Below are 22,579 nucleotides of genomic sequence, written 5' to 3'. Positions count from 1 at the left end.
TAGTGTGTTGTGTGAACCCCATCACTATTATTTACCTGCAAATGTTGGTTTTAGAAGTGGGATACTAGCCACTCTAAGAATAGGTTTCAGAGTTGCATTTTGTACAAATTTGATTGTTAAATTTATATAGATTTTTTTTAGATGTCAAGTTAATCTCTTAGTTAGTTTAATGCCCCACACAGAAATTGACTGATCTCCCCAGGGATGTTTAAGGGTTTTATTGCATTAACCCAATTTGTATAATCAATTGGTATATCCAAATTGTTACAATATATGCACGTGCAAATTGGGTTTTCAATTAGTGCAGAGTGAGGTGGACTAAAGAAATTGCATGTATTTAATAGTAAAAGAGATGGGGACAAAAAAGGGGGAACTTCTCGAGATGATGCTAATACATTTTTCAGATATGCCTATGCAGAAGAAGAAAGGGCTTAATATATTCAGACCATAATGTTGTAGAAGAGAGAATCTAGTAACACTGCAGAAAGTCAGGGTGGAGAAGAGAAGCACAGGTGTCTTTATAGATTTCCAGTAGGTGAAAAAGAGAGCAGCGATAGAAATGTCAGGTTTCAGGTGAAGCATCCTCTGCATCCAAAGGTCTGGGAAGGCCGTGGGCTCTGCTCACCAACTAGGCTGGTTAGTTGGTTTCTGTTTGGGCTGTGAGAAATTGCTTTTCTCCTTACAGATTCAAGTTCAATAATACTCAATTAATATTCTTTCTTTTCTTTTTTTCCCCAGCTAAGGGTATATTTGCGAACAGCCAATCTGGACAATGCATTTGCCCACATCACCAAAGTGCAGGCAGAAACATTATTACTCAGTGTCTTTCGGGACATAGTAATTTTATTCAGAGCAGACTGTTCTATTTGCCTTTATAGTATTAAAAGAAAATCTGATGGGTAAGTATGTTAGGAATCACTTACTTTACAGCCTGCTTTCTTTTATTATTGCTTTTAGTTTACATGTATATATGGGAGAGAAAAGCAGAGGTAAAATTTAGTATCTTTCCTGCCACATCTTAGAAAGTTGGCAACGTTTACAAGATCAGTTGGGCCCTGTGGGCAACGTCCATCCAGGCGAGCAGACTTCCACTCATACAACAGGACGTCCCCTTCCTCTCCTCCTCCTGCCCCCTGCGCCCCACCCCCATGTCTTCCCAATATGCTCTAGAGCAGATTTGGGTGTGCTGGGGGAGGGGGCTGCAGGGGGATGGAGAATTCATTACATGAGCAGTGTCTATTCCCCTGGCAGACGGACATGGTCAGAGCCAGTGTGGTGTAGTGGCTAGAGTGTTGGACTGGGAGTCAGGAAGCTCACTGGGTGACTTTTGGCCAGTCACAGAGTCTCAGCCCAACCCACCTCACAGGGTTGTTGTTGTGAGGATAAAGTGGAGAGGAGGAGGAGGAGGAGGATTATGTACACCGCCTTGGGTTCCTTGCAGGAAAAAAGTTGGGATATAAATGCAAAAATAAAAAAATGAATAAAAACATACAACTCCGTAGTTAACACTTATACAAAGCACAATATCTAGTTGTGGCTATTTCTATCATTATGTGATGTGCAGGTTCCTCAGCAATAGACCTCAGGGAAGAAGACCTTGAACATTGAACATTAGGTCTCTTTTCCAGTAGCACTAAGGCAATTTGTATATCATAATACATTTTCAGTTCGTGACAAAGTTGGTAGCTTACTGTACAGCGACTCGCCTCTCAATTCTTTTTTCTGCTAGGGAACAATTACAATATTTATAGCATTGAATGATTACATTTTGAGGAACTTTGTATTATCTTAAGAATTAACAAATGGCTAAATTAAGTTGGATGGCTACTGTGTACTCTTTAGAACATTGTCACCGTTTTTGTCTTTGCTTTTCAGTCCTAACCCTACAACCAGTATTCAGGTTCTTCAGGAGGTTTCTATGTCACGTTATATTCCTCATCCTTTCCTTGTTGTGTCTGTTACTTTGACATCAGTGAGAACAGAGACTGGCATCAGCTTGAAAATGCCACAGCAGGTATGTACAGATGGAGTATTTTTTAAATGCAGAGAACGGACTTAACCACTACTGCTGTGTAAACTGATGAAACTTTAGGACTGTTCCACAAGCCAGAAGACTTAGTAATACACTTAAGTATACAAGTTAAAAACTAAATAAAAGTAGGTGTTCAGAGTGAGTGATGTTAGGGGTGCATATTTGTTCTTTGCCAGTATCCAGAGATGCAGGAATTTTATAATTACAGGTGCATGTGACTTCCGTCTTGCCAAACAATACGCTGCATTTTTGTTTGGAAGTTTTCACCTAATGATGCAGAGAAGATAGGTGGAGGAGCCTGCATCTGCTCAACCTTTGTCCTTCTTAGGCCAGTTACACAGTGTCAGCCAGCTAGTTGACCAGAGCCGCTTTGTTACACTAAGCAGTACCGAAGCATAATAAATGAATAAATAATTATCAGCAAGGTAATTAATGCATTTTTGCTGGAGGGAGTGAAATGTAGCCTCATTTAAATGTCATTGAAAAATGTAGAAAGCATTGCTGGATCATGCAGACTTGAGAAACTATTGGCCACTTCCTATATTCTGTGGGAATAGAGGTTAGAAGGTGGTGTTTCTGAAGACTATTTCTGAAGACTATTTCTGTTTCCTAAGGAAGTTAACATCTGCATGAAACCACTGGGAGAAATTGTCATGGGGTTGGGGTATATAATTTGGTGTCATCAGTAAGCTGATGACACCCTGTCCTTTTTCTCCTTTTCATCAAACCGAGGTGAAGTGGTGAGGTCCTCAAATTCATGTCTGTGATCATTGGTGAACTGGATGAGAGTGAGCACTTTTATAGATGAGGTGATGCATTTGCACTTCATCAACATGGTGAATGGAATCCAGTGTCATGGAATTTTTCCCCTTTCTCCTCTCCAGCTGTAACCCACTGTGTCCCCTGAAATTATTTATTTATTTATTTATTTATTACATTTTTATACCGCCCAATAGCCGAACCTCACTGGGTGGTTCACAAAAATGAAAACCATAATAAAACAACCAACAGGTTAAAAACACAAATATAAAATACAGTATAAAAAGCACAACCAGGATAAAACCACGCAGCAAAATTGATATTAGATTAAAATACCGAGTTAGAACAGTAAAATTTAAATTTAAGTTAAAATTAAGTGTTAAAATACTGAGAGAATAAAAAGGTCTTCAGCTGGTGACGAAAGGAGTACAGTGTAGGCACCAGGCGGACCTCTCTGGGGAGCTTATTTCACATCCGGGGTGCCACAGCGGAGAAAGCCCTCCTCCTAGTAGCCACCTTCCTCACTTCCTTTGTCAGGGGCTCATGGAGAAGGGCTCCTATAGATGATCTTAAGGTCCGGGCAGGTACATATGGGAGGAGGCGTTCCTTCAAATAACCTGGCCCTAAACTGTTTAGGGCTTTGAATGTCAATACCAGCTCCCCAATCCTCTGGAGCAGATTTGAGGGTACAATGGGGGCTGCAGGGGAAAGAGGAATCTCCACCTTCTGTTCTGATGACAGAAGCAATTCCATTCGCAGAAAAATGTCACTGGATTCCACCTGGTAGATCTTGCAAAGGTGAAAGAAATAATATAACCTTTTTCTTTCTTTAAGGCCTGTGAAGCAGAGAGCATTATGTTAAACCTTGCAGGACAATTAATTATGGTGCAAAGGGATCGATCTGGTCCGCAGATACGAGAAAAGGATAGTAGTCCCAACCAAAGGAAACTTGTGAGTTAATTTATGAGAATCTCAGTATATCTTAAAATTTAGTAGAAAAAATGTGCAACATAAGGAATGATACTAGTTTATAATACCATGCACATCTTGTAATTAGAGAAACTGATTTATTTATTTTTGTAGATGAATGGCTACAACTTTTAAACTGTGTTTCTTTGTAGATGAGTGGCTACAACTTTTAAATGTTCTTGAATTATTTACAAGCAGTTTTCTGTAACTGTTTTAAAATGTTGTGTTTTCATTGTGTGTATCTATCTACCTGCCACAGCCACTTATGAGCACTTTGACTCTGATTAACTAGAGCTATTCAACTAATGTATAAGGCCATTCATTCACAAATACATTTGTCACAAAAATACAAGTAATTTTGTGAACCAGGGCACTGTCTTCACAAATGAAGATCGAAACGGGGGGGCTGATTGTTATTTGTTTTGTAGTTCTTTACCAAATCTAGCCTTCACCCATGTGCTTATAAAGCCAACATTTTAAAATGGAGGTCAACTATCAGGTGAATAATAATAGAGAATGAACTGAATTGTATAAAATAATTGTATGGAAAATAGGGGTAACAGAGAAATATGAAAACTTGGAATGGGGGCCTAGGAGGACCATATAACTGTTAACAGAACCATATTTATGGAATGAAAGAGGTGGTGATGGAGATATAGCTTCTGTATACAGAACTTTTAAAAGAACTTCTGTGAAAAGATTGGAGAAAATAGCCTAATGCCTTTATGTTTGTGTATGTGTTTTTAGCTGCCATTTTGTGCTCCAGTTGTACTTGCCCAGTCAGTAGAAAATGTTTGGACTACATGCCGTTCTAACAAACAGAAACGACACTTGCTGGAGGCTCTGTGGCTCAGCTGTGGTGGATCAGGTATGAAAGTCTGGCTTCCTTTGTTCCCCAGGGATCACCGCAAACCACATTCCTTTCTGTCAAGACGGATCATGCTGCCTTTCCACATTAACATATACCCCTTGGCTGTTCTGTTCGAAGATGCCTTGGTTCTTGGTGCTGTCAATGACACTGTGCTCTACGACTGTTTATACACTCACAGCAGCGCTATAGAACATTTAGAGGTTCTCTTCCCTTTCTGTATTGTTGAGAGAACATCTCAGATCTACCTCCATCACATTTTACGCCAGCTTTTGGTGAGGAACCTAGGCGAACAAGCCTTGCTCTTGGCTCACTCCTGTGCCACGTTACCGTATTTTCCTCATGTGCTAGAACTGATGCTTCATGAAGTGCTGGAAGAAGAAGCTACCTCACGGGATCCTATCCCCGACCCTCTACTTCCCACTGTGGCTAAATTCATTACAGAGTTCCCCCTCTTCCTGCAGACAGTTGTTCATTGTGCTAGGAAGACAGAATATGCCCTGTGGAATTATCTCTTTGCTGCTGTTGGAAATCCGAAAGATTTGTTTGAAGAGTGCTTAATGGCCCAGGACTTAGATACTGCTGCGTCTTACCTTATCATTCTGCAGGTAATTGTATTCAGTCATTCTGTTCCAAAGGGGAATTTGTTTAAACGTATTGCACAAAAGGACAAAACCAATTTTCCTTTCTCTAAAAAGTATGCTTTTATTACTGAGGGACTGAAGCAAGGTTTCGGAGAGGTGGGAGGAAGAGGATTTTAACATCAGTCGGTATCTTACTCTTCAGTGATGAACCATGCTTAGTGGCTTCCATGCAATCACCTGTGGGAGTTCCCACGTGGAAGCACTGGTTCATAGAATAGGTGCCTCCAAGCCGTTGTGGTAGTCTTGGAGTGTCTAAATGGGTCCATGTTCATTAGGTTCCCATAATGAAGCGAAAGCCATGCAGTCTGCACTTCCGTATGCAATTCTCAGGGTGGTGGGTTTTTTTTTTTTTGCGGTATCTTTTATCAGAGTTTTATTTAAGTATTGATTACATTTCTATACCGCCCAATAACCAAAGCTCTCTTGAATTATGTCATTTTCCCTACTATGTTCAATGTTCAGCTAATACATTGGTGGGTTCTCTCTGAAAGTGCTTTGTGTTCCTTCTAGAACATGGAAGTCCCAGCAGTCAGTAGGCAGCATGCAACTTTGCTATTCAATACTGCTTTGGAGCAGGGAAAGTGGGATCTTTGTCGGCACATGATCAGATTTCTGAAAGCCATTGGCTCTGGCGAATCAGAGACACCTCCTCCTACACCAACTACTCAGGTATGCTAGGAACATGATTGATCTGCCTTAGATACATTAGGTAATTCTCAAGAAGTCAAGCTGAAAATGAACTACATCTGGCCCTGAAGGGTATTATCGATTCCATCTTTAGTTGAATGGCAGAACAAACTATAGATGATATGTCAACCTAGAGAAGCTACATTAAAGTGAAAGAAGAAAGTAATAACATGGTTCAAGATCCTTACTTGCTTGCATGGTTGTGAACAGTCTCCCATATTTTGCTCACTTACAACTTGGGGCTCCATACACCCACATTTTACCTTTGTCTTTCCGCCCTAGTCCTCTTCTGCTGCAAGAAACACTGAAGCTGCAATTAGTGCTATATCACAATTTCAAAAGTTGTGTGTTTGTAAATGCTAAACTTCTAGTTATGGCAAACCTCCTATTAGAAAGTTTATCTTCAGTGTTATTCGTGTTTAACCAAAAATGGAGTCAACAAAGCAGCTGTTTGGTTATTATCAGAACATAATATGCAACATGCTCTGCTCTAGTTGTAAATCCTAAATATTTGGTTCATTTCAGGCAGAGCCAGCCTCTTGCAAAGCACAGTAACATGTGAAACCCGCACACTTTTTCTTGCTGAGTTGTCTGTCTCACAATAATAAATACTTGCTCCAATGTCTGGCTTCGACCCCGCAGTTCCTGTTTCACTCTTTGCCCTGTGTATACCAGCCTCATCTCTCCCACATGCATCCTATCCCTGCTAACATGTGCCACTCTTCCCAACTCAGTTAAAGCATATTTGGAAAGCAGTGTACAGCTAGGTATTTATTGCTACTGCCCTTGTGGTGTGCTTAGCTTTAGCGTTATTCCAGACCTGGAGAAGAAGATTCAGAATGAAAGGCGAAAGGGATGTATGGGTACCTGGAGCTACAGTCGTGTGAGTACACCCTCTTGGAATTGTATGATTTTACATATCAGGACATAATAACAATCATCTGTTCCTTAGCAGGTCTAAAAATTAGGTAAATACAACCTCAGATGAACAACAACACATGACATATTACACCGTGTCATGATTTATTTAACAGAAATAAAGCCAAAATGGAGAAGCCATATGTGAAAAAGTAAGTACACCCTTACTGCTTCCATAGGAATTAAGATGCTAAGTAGCAGACAGGTGCTGCTAATCAAATGCCCGTGATTAATTGATCATCAGCAAGTATCACCACCTCTATAAAAGCCAAAGTTTTTTCAGTTTGCTGGTCTGGAGCATTCAGGTGTGTGTTAACACAATGCAAAGGAGGAAAGACATCAATGATCTTAGAGAAGCAATTGCTGCTGCCCATCAATCTGGGAAGGGTTATAAGGCCATTTCCAAACAATTTAAAGTCCATCATTCTACAGTGAGAAAGATGATTCAAAAGTGGAAAACATTCAAGACTGTTGCCAATCTTCCCAGGAGAGCACGTCCCAGCAAAATCACCCCAAGGTCAGACCGTGCAATGCTCAAGAGAAATTGCAAAAAAACCAAGAGTTACATCTCAGACTCTACAGGCCTCAGTGAGCATGTTAAATGTTAAAGTTCATGACAGTACAATTAGAAAAAGACTGAACAAGTATGGTTTGTTTGGAAGGGTTGCCAGGAGAAAGCCTCTTCTCTCTAAAAAGAACTTGGCAGCACGGCTTAGGTTTGCAAAGTTGCATCTGAACAAACCACAAGACTTCTGGAACAATGTCCTTTGGACAGACGAGAACAAAGTGGAGAAGTTTGACCATAATGCACAGTGCCACATTTGGCAAAAACCAAACATAGCATATCAGCACAAACACCTCATACCAACTGTCAAGCACAGTTGTGGAGGGATGATGATTTGGCCTTGTTTTGCAGCCACAGGACCTGGGAACCTTGCAGTCATTGAGTCGACCATGAACTCCTCTGTATACCAAAGTATTCTAGAGTCAAATGTGAGGCCATCAGCTAAAGCTTGGACGAAATTGGGTCATGCAACAGGACAATGATCCCAAGCACACCAGCAAATCTACAACAGAATGGCTGAAAAAGCAAAGAATCAAGGTGTTGCAATGGCCCAGTCAAAGTCCAGACCTCAACCCGATTGAAATGCTGTGGCGGGACCTTAAGAGACCTGTGCATAAACAAATACCCTCAAACCTCAATGAACTGAAGCAACGTTGTAAAGAAGAGTGGGCCAAAATTCCCCCACAACGATGTGAGAGACTGATAAAGTCATACAGAAAACGATTACTTCAACTTATTGCTGCTAAAGGTGGTTCTACAAGCTATTGAATCATAAGGTGTACGTACTTTTTCACACATGGCTTCTCCATTTTGGCTTTATTTCTGTTAAATAAATCATGACACGGTGTAATATGTCATGTGTTGTTGTTCATCTGAGGTTGTATTTACCTAATTTTTAGACCTGCTTAGGAACATTGTTATTATGTCCTGATATGTAAAATCATACAATTCCAAGAGGGTGTACTTTCTTTTTCACATGACTGTATGTTGCAAGTGAGCACGTTATGCGAGCCTGAAGGAGACCTTCACTTCTGTATAGGGATGGATGGATCGGTCTATTTCCAGTCTGTCATTTTTTCATGGATTGGATACTTAATCTGTTAATCCTATTTTCTGCATTTAAAAAAATCATCTGAGAATTTTTATTTAAATTGTACACAGTTCCTCTAAAATAGCATTTTTGTACACATTTTTTGAGCTAAGAACTACGCTGTAAACTTCAGGAAAGTGTGCAATCTGAAGGATGTGTATTAGTCTGGAAAGTTCAGATTAGGTTGGCTCACTTAAAAATAGAGAGCAAGCAGAATTCTCCAGCGTCCCTTCTTCTGTGCCACTTAAACAGTAACAGCGGGAACTTTATTTTGCAATTTTCATGCTTAAGTGCTTGAGTAAATTTGTAAGAGCATTATTTTTGCTTCTTTTAAACAGGGTTGTAGGTTCATACTCGAAGGTTTTATGTGTCTTTTTTAGAGACAAATCCATTACCAATGCATCTAGCAAATGATTGGGGAAACATGGATATAGATTATCAATAAACTCATTGATTATCTGTGTTTAAATTTTTAAATCGTATGTCTGCTCTCCTAGCTTTCAGAGAGGGTCTCATCCTACAGCTGTTGCATAATCTTTTCTTGTCACTTTCTGCCATGCAGGAACCTAGTTCAAGTGGTGGCTTTGAGTTTTTCAGACATCGCAGCATTAGTTTGTCCCAGTCTGGAGACAACCTTCCAGCTGGCAAGTTTAACTTGCAAAAAACCTTGAGCATGCCGTCCGGACCACCTGGCAAAAGGTAATTTTGATACTGTAGTTTATCATCTTGTATTATGGTCGAATTGTTACATGACAGAGTTTACGCTTCAATCCGGGTGCTATATTTAATGTCAAAATCTCGCAGTAGCCCAGCGTTGTTCTAGGAGGAGGAGACAACACAAGCTGCAGCCGACGTTTATTTGGTTTGAAGCATCTGCCTTGCTTTTTCCCCCTTTCACAGGTGGAGTAAAGACAGTGACTGTGCTGAGAACATGTACATTGACATGATGCTGTGGCGACACGCTCGGCGGCTTCTAGAAGAGATCAGGCTTAAGGACCTTGGTTGCTTTGCTGCCCAACTGGGCTTTGAGCTGATTGGCTGGTTGTGTAAGGAGCGGGCCAGGGCTGCCCGCGTGGAGGATTTTGTCACTGCTTTGAAGAAACTGCACAAAGATTTCCTCTGGCCATTTCCAATTATTCCAGTTTGTTCCATAAATTCACCTCTCAAGAATGGAAAGTACAGGACAGGTACAACATCATCAGCTCTTGAATTGCTAGAAAGTGGAAGTATCTTTAGGTTGGACATAAATGTGGAAGGAACGGAAGTGCAGTTGCCCTGTGCTGCCTATTCCTTTGCATCTCCCAAGTTGGTTGCACTTCCTGCTTCAGCCACATTTGTGTTGAACGCCAAGTTGATATCACTGCATGCAAACTGACCTCTGAAGCTGGGTGGCATTGAAATAATTAGATTAAGAATATTCTAATTGGTTTAGATCTTTGAAACCCCTCCTGTAATCCTGCACTTACTAATCAAGAGCTTTAAAAAAGCCCTAGCTTGACTTGCACAGAGAATCTGCATGCTAGGACTTTATTGCTCAGCATCGGGCTTTTCCGCAGACCCCCAGGAATGCTGGGTGCCCATTGGATTCCCCCACTCCCAGCCACTCCCCTCCTCAGCTTTCTACTAACCCATGGGGCTTAGCTGAGGCCTCCCTCCACTCCCCCCTCACTCACTCACCTGCTGACCTGTGGGACTTACTTTAGGCCTCTGTGCGCACCGGTGAGGTGCCCAGCCTCCTCTCTGGGCTCTCCCCTCCCACTCACAGCTGGGGTCATATATCCTCTTACTTAGCAACACAAAGTTCTTAGCTCGGAACCTCCAGCGTGCCACACATTGCCTTAGCATTTTCTATCTATCTGGATAATACATATAGGCAGCCAATATAAAAATTCAGCAAATAGTTATTGGAAAAGGATAATACATGGCTAATGAATGTTGCACAATTAATGTGTAGAGCAGGGATGGGCAACTTGTGACCTCCAGATCTTTTGGCCTACAACTCCCATCATCCCTCAACATTGGCTATGCTGGCTAGGGCTGATGGGAGTTGTAGGCCAAAGCATCTGGAGGGCTCCTCATGGGTGTAGAGGAAAGGAAAGGAAAGAAGGGTGCTGTGTTTCATCCTGGGATGCCTGGGCTCTGCTATGCGTAGCATTGTTTGTGTATAGTGCAGTTGTAAATTACTTTTGATGGCAAAGCTATGTACACTCACAGGTGGATTCTGAGTTCTTTAAGAGGTTTGTAAGAATTAGGCATGGAGCTGTAGCTACTTTATATGCTTTCATTTCCAGTAATAGGTGAGCAACTCTTAAAGTCACAGTCTGCTGACAGCTTTTTGAACATGGAAATGGACACTGGCATTCCAAATGTGCCAAGAAGTCACAGCTGGCTTGGCACCATCAATTCCTCCCAAAGAGAGATGGATGCAGCATCGTCCCATGGACCTCACATGCAAGATGCATTCCTCTCACCTCTACTCAATAAAGGTGTGTGACTTCTTCATTCCCATACTTGCCTGCCCCTTGAGTCATCTGAAAATGCATATAAGTTCCAAAAAGATAATCTTATGACTCTCTTCAAATAATGATGATGATGATGATGATGATAATAATGATAATATATTTATGCATTACCCACCTCTCCCTCTGGATCGAGCCGGGAAACTCAGTGGGGAATTAAATGTCAGAAGAAAACAATGCAATGATATGTTGGCAACTTATTTCCCGCATTATCTGCCAAAAATGTTATCTAGCCCTAACATGAGTACCATTGGGAGAACTATCCCTAAAAGAAGGAATAATAACGAATTTCCTAGGGAGCAAAATATGCAGTACTGTGCTCCATAGATTCCCTAATGAAAGAGTAATGATGCCCCTTGTGGAGGTAACCTAGAAATCTGCTTTGCTGTGGCCACTAACTCAGAATCTGGAAGGGACAGGAATCACAACTGTCTTACTTTTTCTGTAAGAAAGCCAGACAAGCTTCTAGCTTTCATGCTGATAGGAAAACTCCTGAAAAATCTGGTTAAGTGCTTTGAAATTTGAAGGTAGCCCATAGGACTTCTGGTAATCAGGAAGGTATTACAACAGTTTCACTGAACAGAACTACCAGCTCACTTCTTAACATCCAGTCACCATCCTTCAGTATTTGCATATCATTCCTGCTTGCCAAAATTCACCAAACAAATTGTATCCTTGGGTTATATGAACCACCCAGAGAGCTTCGGCTATTGGGTGGTATAAAAATGTAATAATAAATAAATAAATAAATATGCATTTTGCATATGTGTTTCTAATCTCCATAGTATTAAATCACACTGTCAAGGTTCTATGGGATTTATTAGTAGGAATTACATCACTTTTTGGACTACAAAACAGGGTCGAGATTCTAGGAATAATTTCTTGTTTAAGGCATTTTCGGTGTATCACACACTGTCATCAGAGTCTGTAGACGTGATTTGTATCTTGAATGAGATCCTTTTTCTCTTTCATGTGTAATCTATTTGGCTAACCCTAGCCTGGTGAAACTATAACTGTTTGCCTAACATGTTACTTTGGACTGGGTTTCTGCAAGGCTAAAGAAGAAATAACAGTTTGTCTTTCAGAAACAGTTTTAAAAGACTAATTCCACAGGGAATATTCACAGTATTCTTAGTTAAATTAATGTCCTAGATTTGTGTTGGCTGACTCCTAAAACAGTCTACTGGGAATCCCCAATCCATTCTTGTTTAAATGGGCTGCTGCTCTTAACCGCTTTGTGCCAGCCCACTTGCCTGCGCGTCCAGACTTGACAGGTGTTGGAGAGCTTCTGCATGACTTGCCATGGAAGTTCAGTTTGCTATGGAGAGTTCAAGGGTGTTCACTCAATTCACTTGGGACACTGGATAGACTTGCTAGGTCTTGCTGTCACCCTACCTAAACGGTAAGCCCACCCTCAAACAGAAGTCCCATGGGGACCTCCGAGGGGGTCCACGAAGCACTCTACTCTTTGCCCCTTCAAAAAATTCTTTTATTAAAAAACCTGGAAAATGTTAGGGCAATGCAGGGGGTTGGACTCAATGACCTTTTAGGACCCTTCCAACTCTACTATTCTATGATTCTATGAATCTTTTCTCTCTTCCTTTCTAACCTTGCTATTTCGATCCCCTCCCCATCTCTTTAACTCAGTTTCTTCCCTTCTACCCCTTTACCTTGCTAGTTCATCTTCCCTCCTGTCATCTAGCCTATTTCCCCACCCCACTACCGCATTAGCTCACTTTTGACTGGCCAGGCTCCCACTGCAGCCATTTTGTGGTAATGCCCACTGCTGTTCCCCAATTATGCCCATGGGTCCAAAAAAGCTTGGGGACCCCTGCCCTGGAACATGCCCAATGTTCCTCTTGACTGTATATAATAGGGAAACTTAGCAGTGGGGGCAAGCTTTGTTTCAAGGAAGTTGTTTGCCATTGCTGATCTTCTCATTGAGAGAAATGCCCTGGAACACAATTTTAAAACGGAGGACCTCATTCTGATGGGTCTGCTGTTCAAAGTTCATCAGTATGGTTATTCAAACTTCTGCATGCACTTTAATGTACTTTGACAGGTGATGAATGCAGTATTGGTTCAGCAACAGACTTGACAGAATCAAGTTCTATAGTGGATGGAGACTGGACAATGGTGGATGAAAATTTCTCCACACTGAGTTTAACTCAGTCAGAGTTGGAACATATCTCCTTGGAGCTTGCCAGTAAAGGGCCACACAAATCGCAGGTTCAGTTGCGGTAAGTTAGATTGGAATTTGTATTCAAGGGATGAATATTTGAAATGTCCCCTTGAGCCATTCTTAGCAGATGGGGACAAAGGAAGGACAGCAGTCATATGGGGTGCGAAAGATGTCTCTTGGCTTTAAAAAGTTACTTTCTGGTTTTCTGTAGGTATTTGCTTCATATTTTTATGGAAGCAGGATGTCTGGACTGGTGCATTATTATAGGCCTTATTCTTCGTGAATCTTCAATAATTAACCAGGTTTTTAGCCTAATGCAATCTTCAGAGGTTGATGGAGAGATGTTGCAGAATATTAAGACCGGATTGCAGGCAGTAGATAGATGGACTTCTACAGACTGGTAAGTTTCATGAGCCTTATTATCCTTTACATTCTCTGTTTGCTAACTAAATCTGCATACTGTTTAGTATAGTGTTTAAGTATATTGGATTGTGAACTAGTTGTTAAGAAAACAACCCTATAATGTTGAAACTCTTCAAAGCAAGAATTCTCTATGTTGAAGTACAATGCCTGGAACTATAAGGTTTTACAGGGAATTGTGTATTTTAGAGCCCTTTCAATTGTTATTCGTTACCTTAGGTTTTCCCTATTTCAGTTGCTGACACTTTTTGGAAGCATCATGCTTACCTAAGTGGGTTTTTTTTTAAAGCAAACACTAATATGAAAACTGAATGTTGTATTTATCCATAGAATAACCTGTGGTATGTGTTGCTGTCAGTGGAGTTGGATGTCGTATGGGTAACATAAAGGACTTTCAAGGCTTTTTACAAGCCTTAAATTTTATGAGCATAGCTTTGGGGTTTGCTTAGTTAATGCATGGTACATCAATGCATGCTTAAAGCCTGAATTAGAATTTCAGATAATTAACTAAAGTAGCATTTTCTCCTTGCTTGACATTCTTTAGCCCCGGGTATAAGCCGTTCCTAACTATCATCAAACCACAACTCCAAAAGCTGAGTGAGATAGTGGAGGAGCAAGTGCAACCAGAAGCCTTCCAGCCCGTGAATCTGTCAAGGATGGCCGAACAAGCCAGTCCAAGGGCAGAAGAAAACAGAAGTTCAGCTAGCCACAGTGCCAGTCCTCAAAGTGAAACCAGCAGTAGCACCACAATTCGGCATGATGAGGACATGACTGGACTGGAGGAGGAGGAAGATCCACTCCAGGAAGGAAGTTATGACTGCACTGTGTCCTAACAGCATTGGAGCTCTTGGCTGATCATATAAATAAGAGCACAGCTTTATAATAATGGCGTTTAAGAACATTGCCTTTTGGATGAAAGTGATCAGAGCCTTCAATAACACGTGTGTGTGTGTTTATTGTAATGCTGATTTTTTTTACATGCATTTACTAGAGAACCTCCTTAAATTGGTGATTGCTTCCCAATAAGCAGTCTTGGTTCTTTTGACTATAAAATTGTTATATGGAAAGCAACTACACTGTAGTTTGCATAGCAAGGTATTTTATCTTGAAGATTTTGTTGTTGAGACGATTTCCCTCTGTTCCTCAAAGATTTCCTCCTTATGTTTTGGTTTCTTGATCATGCAGAAGGACATCTATATCAGTACACCAAAATCATTGTTGGGTTCCTTTGGGATGCAAGAAAATTGCAACCTAATTTTGGGCGAAGGTTCTAAATTAATCAGTCTCCCTGGAAAATGAGGTAATACGTAGAGGAGTGTTTACCTAATTTTTTAGCTTACCTGGTTTTTGAACCAAACTTTAAAAATTCGGCAGTGAAGCTAGTTAGGATGGAAACTGGTACATTCTGTCCAGCTTGATTGCCTAAAGGAAGTGATGCCCTGATTGAGCTAGGCTCTCTGTTCTATAGATTATGCTCTTTGATATCACTAAACTATTTGTATTAAAGAATTGTAAGATACATTGTACGTTTTGTGAATACCCCTGTATATTTTCAAGGTTACTGTTTAGGGTTTTGGTGCTTGTAGCACATTGGGAGGGTACTTCTCTCTTACTGTGCATGTTTGTACCCTTAACTCCAGGAAAACTAAAAGTGAAGTTTCACTTCCATCAGGATGCGGCAGACTTTCATCAACGCTTCATGAGCAAAATATCAGTCGCTCGGGGGGCTTCATTTTGTTAATGGCCTATTCAGATGTATTCTAAATGAAAAATGTTTAAACGAATTACTGAAGATTCTTATTTATTTCACTTGTAAATTCTTTTCTCAAGACTAGTTTTTATGTAAATACAAACACCTTATGTAGTACTGCCATTGAGGCTTCATAACGACAGTGTACAGTGTATATACTTAAGCCACCACCTTGCAAATATTTTATAATGCATATACATGTAACTAATTACAAATGTTTATTTTAACTTTCATACAACAATGTTATGAAAAACTGGCTGCAGCAGTGTCTCATAGTTGCTTTGAGGTACTTATTTTTTTCTCTCCGCTCTCCCCAGTATGTGTAATATTAAATACCTGTAACAGTATTAAAATTTAGACCTTGGTTGGTTTGTACTGTGCAATTGGGGGGAAATGCAACACCTCTACTTTTTATACAAAAAAACTAACACTTATTTTTATAATGTGGGTTTAAGAATAGTGACATGGACCAAAATCACTTATACAAGCGTTTGAGCATCACTGTCAGCAGCCCTGGTACAGTTACTCAGTTTGTTCATGCAAATCTCTATTATGAATTTTGAACTGCTTATGTGCTTTGAACATTCAAAAGGAGAAAAATATAACTGGTTATCACTTTGTGTATTTCTCTAGAAGACAAAGTTAAATTGTCTTTTAATGGATAAATGTAACTGGATACGTTTTATTGCTGTTGCTTAGCTCTTACCGTTGGTAAGATCATTAGTACTGGTACATGTGCAATAACTTTTAAATAAAATGACAAAGGGTGGAAATGACCTAGCACTCCATACTTCTTGTTAGTTTGATATACTACTTTGTGTTTCACCAAGAATATAGCATTTTTTTCTTCAGAAAGAAATTTAAAATCAATTTTACACAGCGTTTTAACATTCCGGAGATGAGACATGCCGTTAGCAGACTTCTTTTCAACAAGGTGTGCAAAAGATTTTGCAGCAGGCCGGCAAAGGTTGGGGTTCGATGGGAGATGCTCTCATGTTGAAATGGAGATGTATTTCTGCCTTTCCCCACCTTTTTCGCTAATATCTTGAGTTCTTGCAAAGATCATAGTGGACAATACCAGCTGAATCCTAGTAACACCACAGTAGCCCCGGCAGACATGGTTCGTCCTGTTTCTTCGCAGGGCGAAGACGAACTTCATCCAAATACTTTCCATACCAAATCTATCCTGGGACCGGGGTTGGGTTTGACATCCTGATCTCTACACACTTTGGTTAATGGCGTGGTGACTGCAGACACAACTACAGTCCCTAGTCTCCTCAAATAATGGCCCTGAAGGCAGCAAAAAAGTGAGCCACAAGACTCTCGTATGCTTAAAAATGGAAAATGTTTTCTGACTTTATAAAGAGAGAAAATGGAGATCCCTATGTGTGTGATATCCCTTTCTCAATTTTCTGTGTGTTTTATTAGATAAGGGTTTGAAGTTATTCTCCGTAAAGGTTTACCGTGCCGTGATTTCAGACAAGCATGTTCCTTTACGAAATGTCTCAATTTTTTCACACCTGTTGCAGCAATTTTTGAGAGGAATTAAAAAATTGTCTCCCTCAGTACACTCTCCAGTTCCACGTTGGAGCCTGTAGTGTTTAAGGTGTTGACTACAAAGCCATTTGAGCCACTGGTTTCCACTGACTTGAAACTCCTGATGTGGATGGTAGCCTTCCTGGTAGCAATTATGTCTGCCCGCAGGTCTAGCGAACTTTGCGCATTAAGGATTGATTTTTCACAAGGTGATTTTAAGACCAGATGTAACGTTCCTGTCCAAGGTGGTGCCCTCATTTAACCTTAACAAGGGTATAATTTTACCTTCCTTTTTCCTGTCTCCTACTCAGTTGACAAACACACGACTTTGGAATTAACTTTGAATGTGGAGTATGCGAGAACTGCCCACATCAGGTTGCTTTTCCCCATATAACATTGCAGAAATCCACTCCTTTATGTCCTCAGCTAAATCTCTGATAATCGCCTACCTTGATCGCGGTGACCTCTTCAACCTTCATCTTTCATACCTTAGAGCTGTCACCTCTATGCTCGGGCAAAGCAACACGCACTTCCAAGCCCATCACTAGCCTACTGGTATCAGAGGCAGAAGGCCAATGTAAACCAGTTGCTAGGGAACATAGGCAGGAGGGTGCTGTTGCACTCATGTTCTGCTTGTGAGTTTCCTGTTGACAGCTGGTCAACCGCTGTGTGAACAGAATGCTGAACTAGATGGAGTCTTGGTCTGATTCAGCATGGCCTTTCTTACAGCTTCTATAGGCAGCACATACTCCTTGTCCTTAAAATTCTCCATGCTTCTATCCCCATGTTTTTGTGTTCCTGCCTTTGACACTCCACTCCTCCAATTCTATCGTATTTAGCTGACCCAATGTCTCCCGTTTCCTTAAACACCTCTGCTTATTATCTCTTTTTCAGTGACCAGCCACGAGTCAAGGCGTTCTGCTGAATGCTTTATTGCTTTAGTGTTTTATTGCCAATTACCCAGCCATAAATCTCTGGCCAAGAATGCAGGAGGGAACTGCTGCGTTTTTAAGAAGAACACAGTCCTTTAAGTAAAGTACAATAGTTCTAGCCAGAGACAAGTTCTGAAGTGCAAGCCTACCGATCCGGGTCGAAGAACCAAACAGAGGGTGCTGGTGTCAAGAAGCCAAGAGCAAGCGAAGGTCAGGTCCAGTCCGATATCAAGAGCCAAGTCAGTCGTCCAAAATGCCAGGGATAAACGTCAAGCAGAGTCAATCAAGCCAGTCCAGGTCAGGAAACCAAAGTCACAGTCAAACGGTAAGGCGTAGGGCACAGTAGCAACCGGAGGAACGAAAGGTGTTTGCTACACCAGACCAGCGGTCAGGTTCTCCCTTTTCAAACCCTGCCAGCATGACCCCACCCAGATCCCAGCTGTGCCTCATTCCTTCACCTTTTGACCCAACCCCCTCCTACAGTTCAGCGTCTTTTCCCTGCCTGTTCTGCAGGCGCATACTTCGCCTCACCACCTGCATTTGTTCTGCCCTTCTCCTTCGTCTCCTTTCGCGGGGGCTGGGTGGTCGAACCACCTCCGTCTCTGACTCAGCCTCAGGAGCGACAGGCAGAGGAAGCAACTGACTGGCCCGTGGCTCCTCCATGGGACCTGCATTCTCTTCCATGGAATGACTCCCTACCAACTGTGCACTGGTCTCTGGTCCGGCTGTGGGGGAGGAAACACCCTCTACTTCTTGTAAGTTTGCCTCCTCCTCATCTGAGGAGGCTTCCTTGGGTGCAACTCTAACACTATTCCCCCCCTCAAGGTCCTCCCCCAAAAAACCATGGGGCTGCGGTTTCCTTGGGTACCGGCGGTGAAACTGGCAGACTAAGTCTGGGGCATGAACCTGAGTAGCATTTTCCCAGGACCGCTCCTCTGGCCCATACCCTTTCCAGTCCACTAGGTACTGCAGACATCCCCTGCGACGTCTAGCATCCAGGATCCCTTCCACCTCGAATTCCTCTACCCCTTCCACCATCACCGGAGGTGGTGGCCTTGGTTGGATTCTAAGTGGGTGTCCTGGTACCACCGGTGCCAACAATGCACGATGAAACACAGGATGGATGCGCATTGATTGTGGAAGTTGCAGGCGAAATGCCACTGGATTGATCTGGGCAATGATCCGGTATGGACCAATAAACCGGGGTGCCAACTTCCGGCTGGGTTGTGATACTGGGAGGTGCCGGGTGGAGAGCCATGCTTGATCCCCTACTTTCAATACCGGCCCTTCCTGCCGCCTACTGTCCGCCCCTTGCTTATAAGCCTGCTTCGCCCGATCCAACTGTTCCCGCAACACGGCATGGACAGCTTGCAGCTCCTGTATGAAGTTATCAGCTGCTGGTACTGTGGAGGCGGCCACTGATGAGGGATGATACCCATAATTTGCAAAAAATGGCGTCTGCAGTGTGGATGCGTGGGGTGAATTATTGTATGCAAACTCCGCAAGTGGTAGAAGCCCCGCCCAATCGTCCTGCTGAAAATTCACATAACAGCGCAGATATTGCTCCAAGGTGGCATTAGTGCGCTCCGTTTGCCCATCTGACTGTGGGTGGAAAGCCGAGGAGAGGTGTAACTTCACCTCCAGTAGACTAAACAGGCTCTGCCAGAAACGGGACGTGAATTGAGACCCTCTATCCGACACTATTCCTTCCGGCAAACCATGCAAACAGAATATGTGCCGAATAAACAATTCTGCCGCGGCCTTGGCTGTCGGGGTGCCCGTGCATGGGATAAAATGGGCCATTTTGGAGAACAGGTCCACCACCACCAGAATGGTGGTATGCCCCTCTGACGAGGGCAAGTCCGTAATAAAATCGAGGGACACGACCTTCCAGGGTCCCGATGGTGTGGGTAAGGGGTGCAACAGTCCCGCGGGCCTCCCTGTCTGATGCTTTGCCCTGCGGCATGTTGCACAGGACTGTACATACCGCTCCACATCTGCATGCACCCTCGGCCACCAAAACTCCCGGGTTAGGAGGTGAAGGGTTTTGTACAGCCCAAAGTGCCCCGCTGGCTTACTATCATGGCATTGGTGCAGGATCTGTGCCTGCAGCGGTCCTGGGGGTATATACATCTGGTTCCGGTGTATCAGGATGCCATCCCGCACTGAAAAAGGCAATGAGTGCTTTGCCCCTGCCCCGACCACTTCCCGTAGCCGCGCTTGAGCAAACTGATCTTGTCCCTGTTGTTGTTGCAGTTGAGGAAGCAGTGTAGGTGGCAATAGGGCCGCCAGGAAGTTTTCAGGTCGTAACACCGTTGAAGCGGGATCCTCCTGCCGGGAACCGGCATGCTCCGGTTTCCTAGAGAGAGCATCCGCCTGCCTATTCTGAGTGCTGGGGATATATGTCACCTTGAAGTGGAACCGTGAGAAAAAAAGAGCCCACCGGATCTGACGCTGATTCAGTTTCCGTGATGTTTGTAAATGCTCCAGATTCCGGTGGTCTGTCCGCACTTCTACAGGGTACCGGGCCCCCTCCAGTAGATGACGCCAGGTTTCAAACGCGTCCTTGATGGCAAGCAGTTCCTTTTCCCAAATTGTGTATTTCTGCTCCGCCGGGGTCAGTTTGCGGGAATGAAATGCACAAGGTAAAAGGGTCTCCCCCTCCCCCACCGTCTGCAACAGAACTGCCCCAACAGCCACATCCGATGCATCTGCCTCTACCACAAATGGGGTCTGCTGATTCGGGTGCTGTAAGATGGGTTTTGCGGTGAACCGGCCCTTCAGGCATTGAAATGCTTGCTGAGCTTCTGGACCCCACTGGAACTTTCTTTTTCTGCGTAGCAAGTCCGTGATTGGGGCCGCCACCTTGGCAAACTCAGGAATGAAACGGCGGTAGTAGTTGGCAAACCCCAAAAAACGCTGGACCTCCTTTACATTCCGAGGAGGTTGCCAGGACTTGATGGCCAACACCTTTGCAGAGTCCATCTCTACGCCTTTCGGCGATATCCGGTGCCCCAGAAAGTCCACCGTATCCAAATCAAAAGCACATTTTTCCAATTTGGCGTATAGATGGTGTTCCCGCAATCGTTGCAGCACTGCTCGCACATGAGATTCGTGAGCCCGGGGACTAACTGAATAGATCAAAATGTCATCAAGGTAGACAATGACAAAACGGTCTAGATAATCTCGGAATATATCGTTCATAAAGTGCTGAAATATTGCGGGTGCATTACACAACCCGAAGGGCATGACAGTATATTCAAATTGGCCATACCTGGTCTGAAACGAGGTCTTCCACTCATCCCCCGCTCGTACACGCACCAAATTATAAGCTCCCCGTAGATCTAGTTTGGTGTAGATGGTGGCGTGACGCAGCCGTTCCAGGAGTTCTGGGATGAGCGGCAGCGGGTAGCGGTTCCGGCAGGTAATCTGGTTAAGAGCTCTAAAGTCATTGCAGAGCCTCAATTCACCACACTTCTTCTTCACGAAGAGGACAGGTGCAGCTGCTGGGGCGGTAGACGGCCGAATGAACCCCCGTTTCAGGTTCTTCTCCAAGAAGTCTCGAAGGGCGGCCAACTCTGGTTCAGAAAGGGCGTAAATCCGGCCCGCCGGTATCCGGGTCCCAGGAAGCAAGTCAATGGTGCAATCGTATGGCCGATGGGGTGGCAGGTGATCTGCTTCCTTTTTATCGAACACGTCTGCAAAGTCCCGGTACTTGGCCGGCAGCCCCTCAAGCGGGTCCTCCCGAGGTCCTTCGAGAACGGCACTCATTGTCCCCGGCCATCAATGACAACTGCAGTAGTCTGATGCAAAGACGACTTCCCCCCGGGGCCATGAAATGCGGGGGTCATGTAACGTCAACCATGTCATTCCAAGGACCACCGGAAAATGAGCTATGGCTGCCACCAGAAACCGAATCTGCTCCCGGTGTCCCTGGATCTCCACCCACAAGGGCTCGGTCTCATGCGTCACCAAACCTGACGCCAAAGGCCTCCCATCAATTGTCTCAATATTGAGGGGCGTGGCAAGTGGGTACACTTGAAACCCCTGCTGCTGCACAAACCCCATGTCCATGAATGTGCTGGAGGCCCCTGAATCCACCATGGCCATGGTCTGGACTGGGCATTGGTCTAGCTGACACACAGTCACTGGCAGAGCCAGTGGCTGACAGGAGTGGCGAGGTGGAGTCTCCGATGATGGGCCGCCTCCCTGCCCCAGTCCTAGGACTCCCTTTAGGGCTGGGGTTGCTGGTTTCCCGACACCATGGGGCGTGGCCCTTTGGCAGGGCAGGTTCGTGCAAAATGCCCCTCTTGGCCACAGTAGAGGCACAGGCCTCCCCGTCGCCGCCTCTCCTTTTCTTGCATCGAGAGGCGGGGTCGGGCTCCACCCAGCTGCATAGGCTCCTCTTCCCCAAACTGGGAACTTGGTGCAGGGGTGACTGCTGGTTGCCTATGACCTGCAGGGGTGGCTGCTCGGGGTGGGTGGGATTGTTTTGCCACCCTACGGCTTTCTAGGCGCCCATCAATGCGCAGACACAACTGGATAAGTGCCTTCAAAGTCCCAGGCCGATCCACTCTTGCCAGTTCATCCAGGACTTCCTCATGTAATCCTTCCTGAAATTGGTCCATCAAGGCTGCTTCATTCCAGGTGAGATCCTGGGCTAGCAACCTGAACGCATTGGCATAGGTGGCAACAGTATCCCGACCCT

At 43.7% G+C, this 22,579-nt stretch overlaps 1 protein-coding gene across 1 annotated transcript in view; it reads left to right on the top strand.

Annotated features, from left to right (window-relative positions):
* The window catches only part of RIC1 (RIC1 homolog, RAB6A GEF complex partner 1), a 62,891-nt gene extending 48,024 nt beyond the window's left edge, over positions 1-14,867 (top strand). Inside the window, exons 16-26 of the mRNA XM_063129277.1 lie at positions 739-899; positions 1,876-2,014; positions 3,626-3,742; positions 4,508-5,236; positions 5,783-5,941; positions 9,095-9,231; positions 9,433-9,719; positions 10,824-11,018; positions 13,114-13,291; positions 13,445-13,633; positions 14,198-14,867. Coding sequence (XP_062985347.1) covers positions 739-899; positions 1,876-2,014; positions 3,626-3,742; positions 4,508-5,236; positions 5,783-5,941; positions 9,095-9,231; positions 9,433-9,719; positions 10,824-11,018; positions 13,114-13,291; positions 13,445-13,633; positions 14,198-14,486 — 2,580 coding nt within the window. The 3' untranslated portion in view covers positions 14,487-14,867. The remainder of the gene's footprint in view (positions 1-738; positions 900-1,875; positions 2,015-3,625; positions 3,743-4,507; positions 5,237-5,782; positions 5,942-9,094; positions 9,232-9,432; positions 9,720-10,823; positions 11,019-13,113; positions 13,292-13,444; positions 13,634-14,197) is intronic.
* Positions 14,868-22,579: the final 7,712 nt, after the last annotated feature.

Source organism: Elgaria multicarinata, chromosome 6 (genome assembly GCF_023053635.1).
Source record: "Elgaria multicarinata webbii isolate HBS135686 ecotype San Diego chromosome 6, rElgMul1.1.pri, whole genome shotgun sequence".
Classification (NCBI taxonomy): domain Eukaryota; kingdom Metazoa; phylum Chordata; class Lepidosauria; order Squamata; family Anguidae; genus Elgaria; species Elgaria multicarinata.
This window is presented reverse-complemented; position numbering and strand designations above follow the sequence as displayed.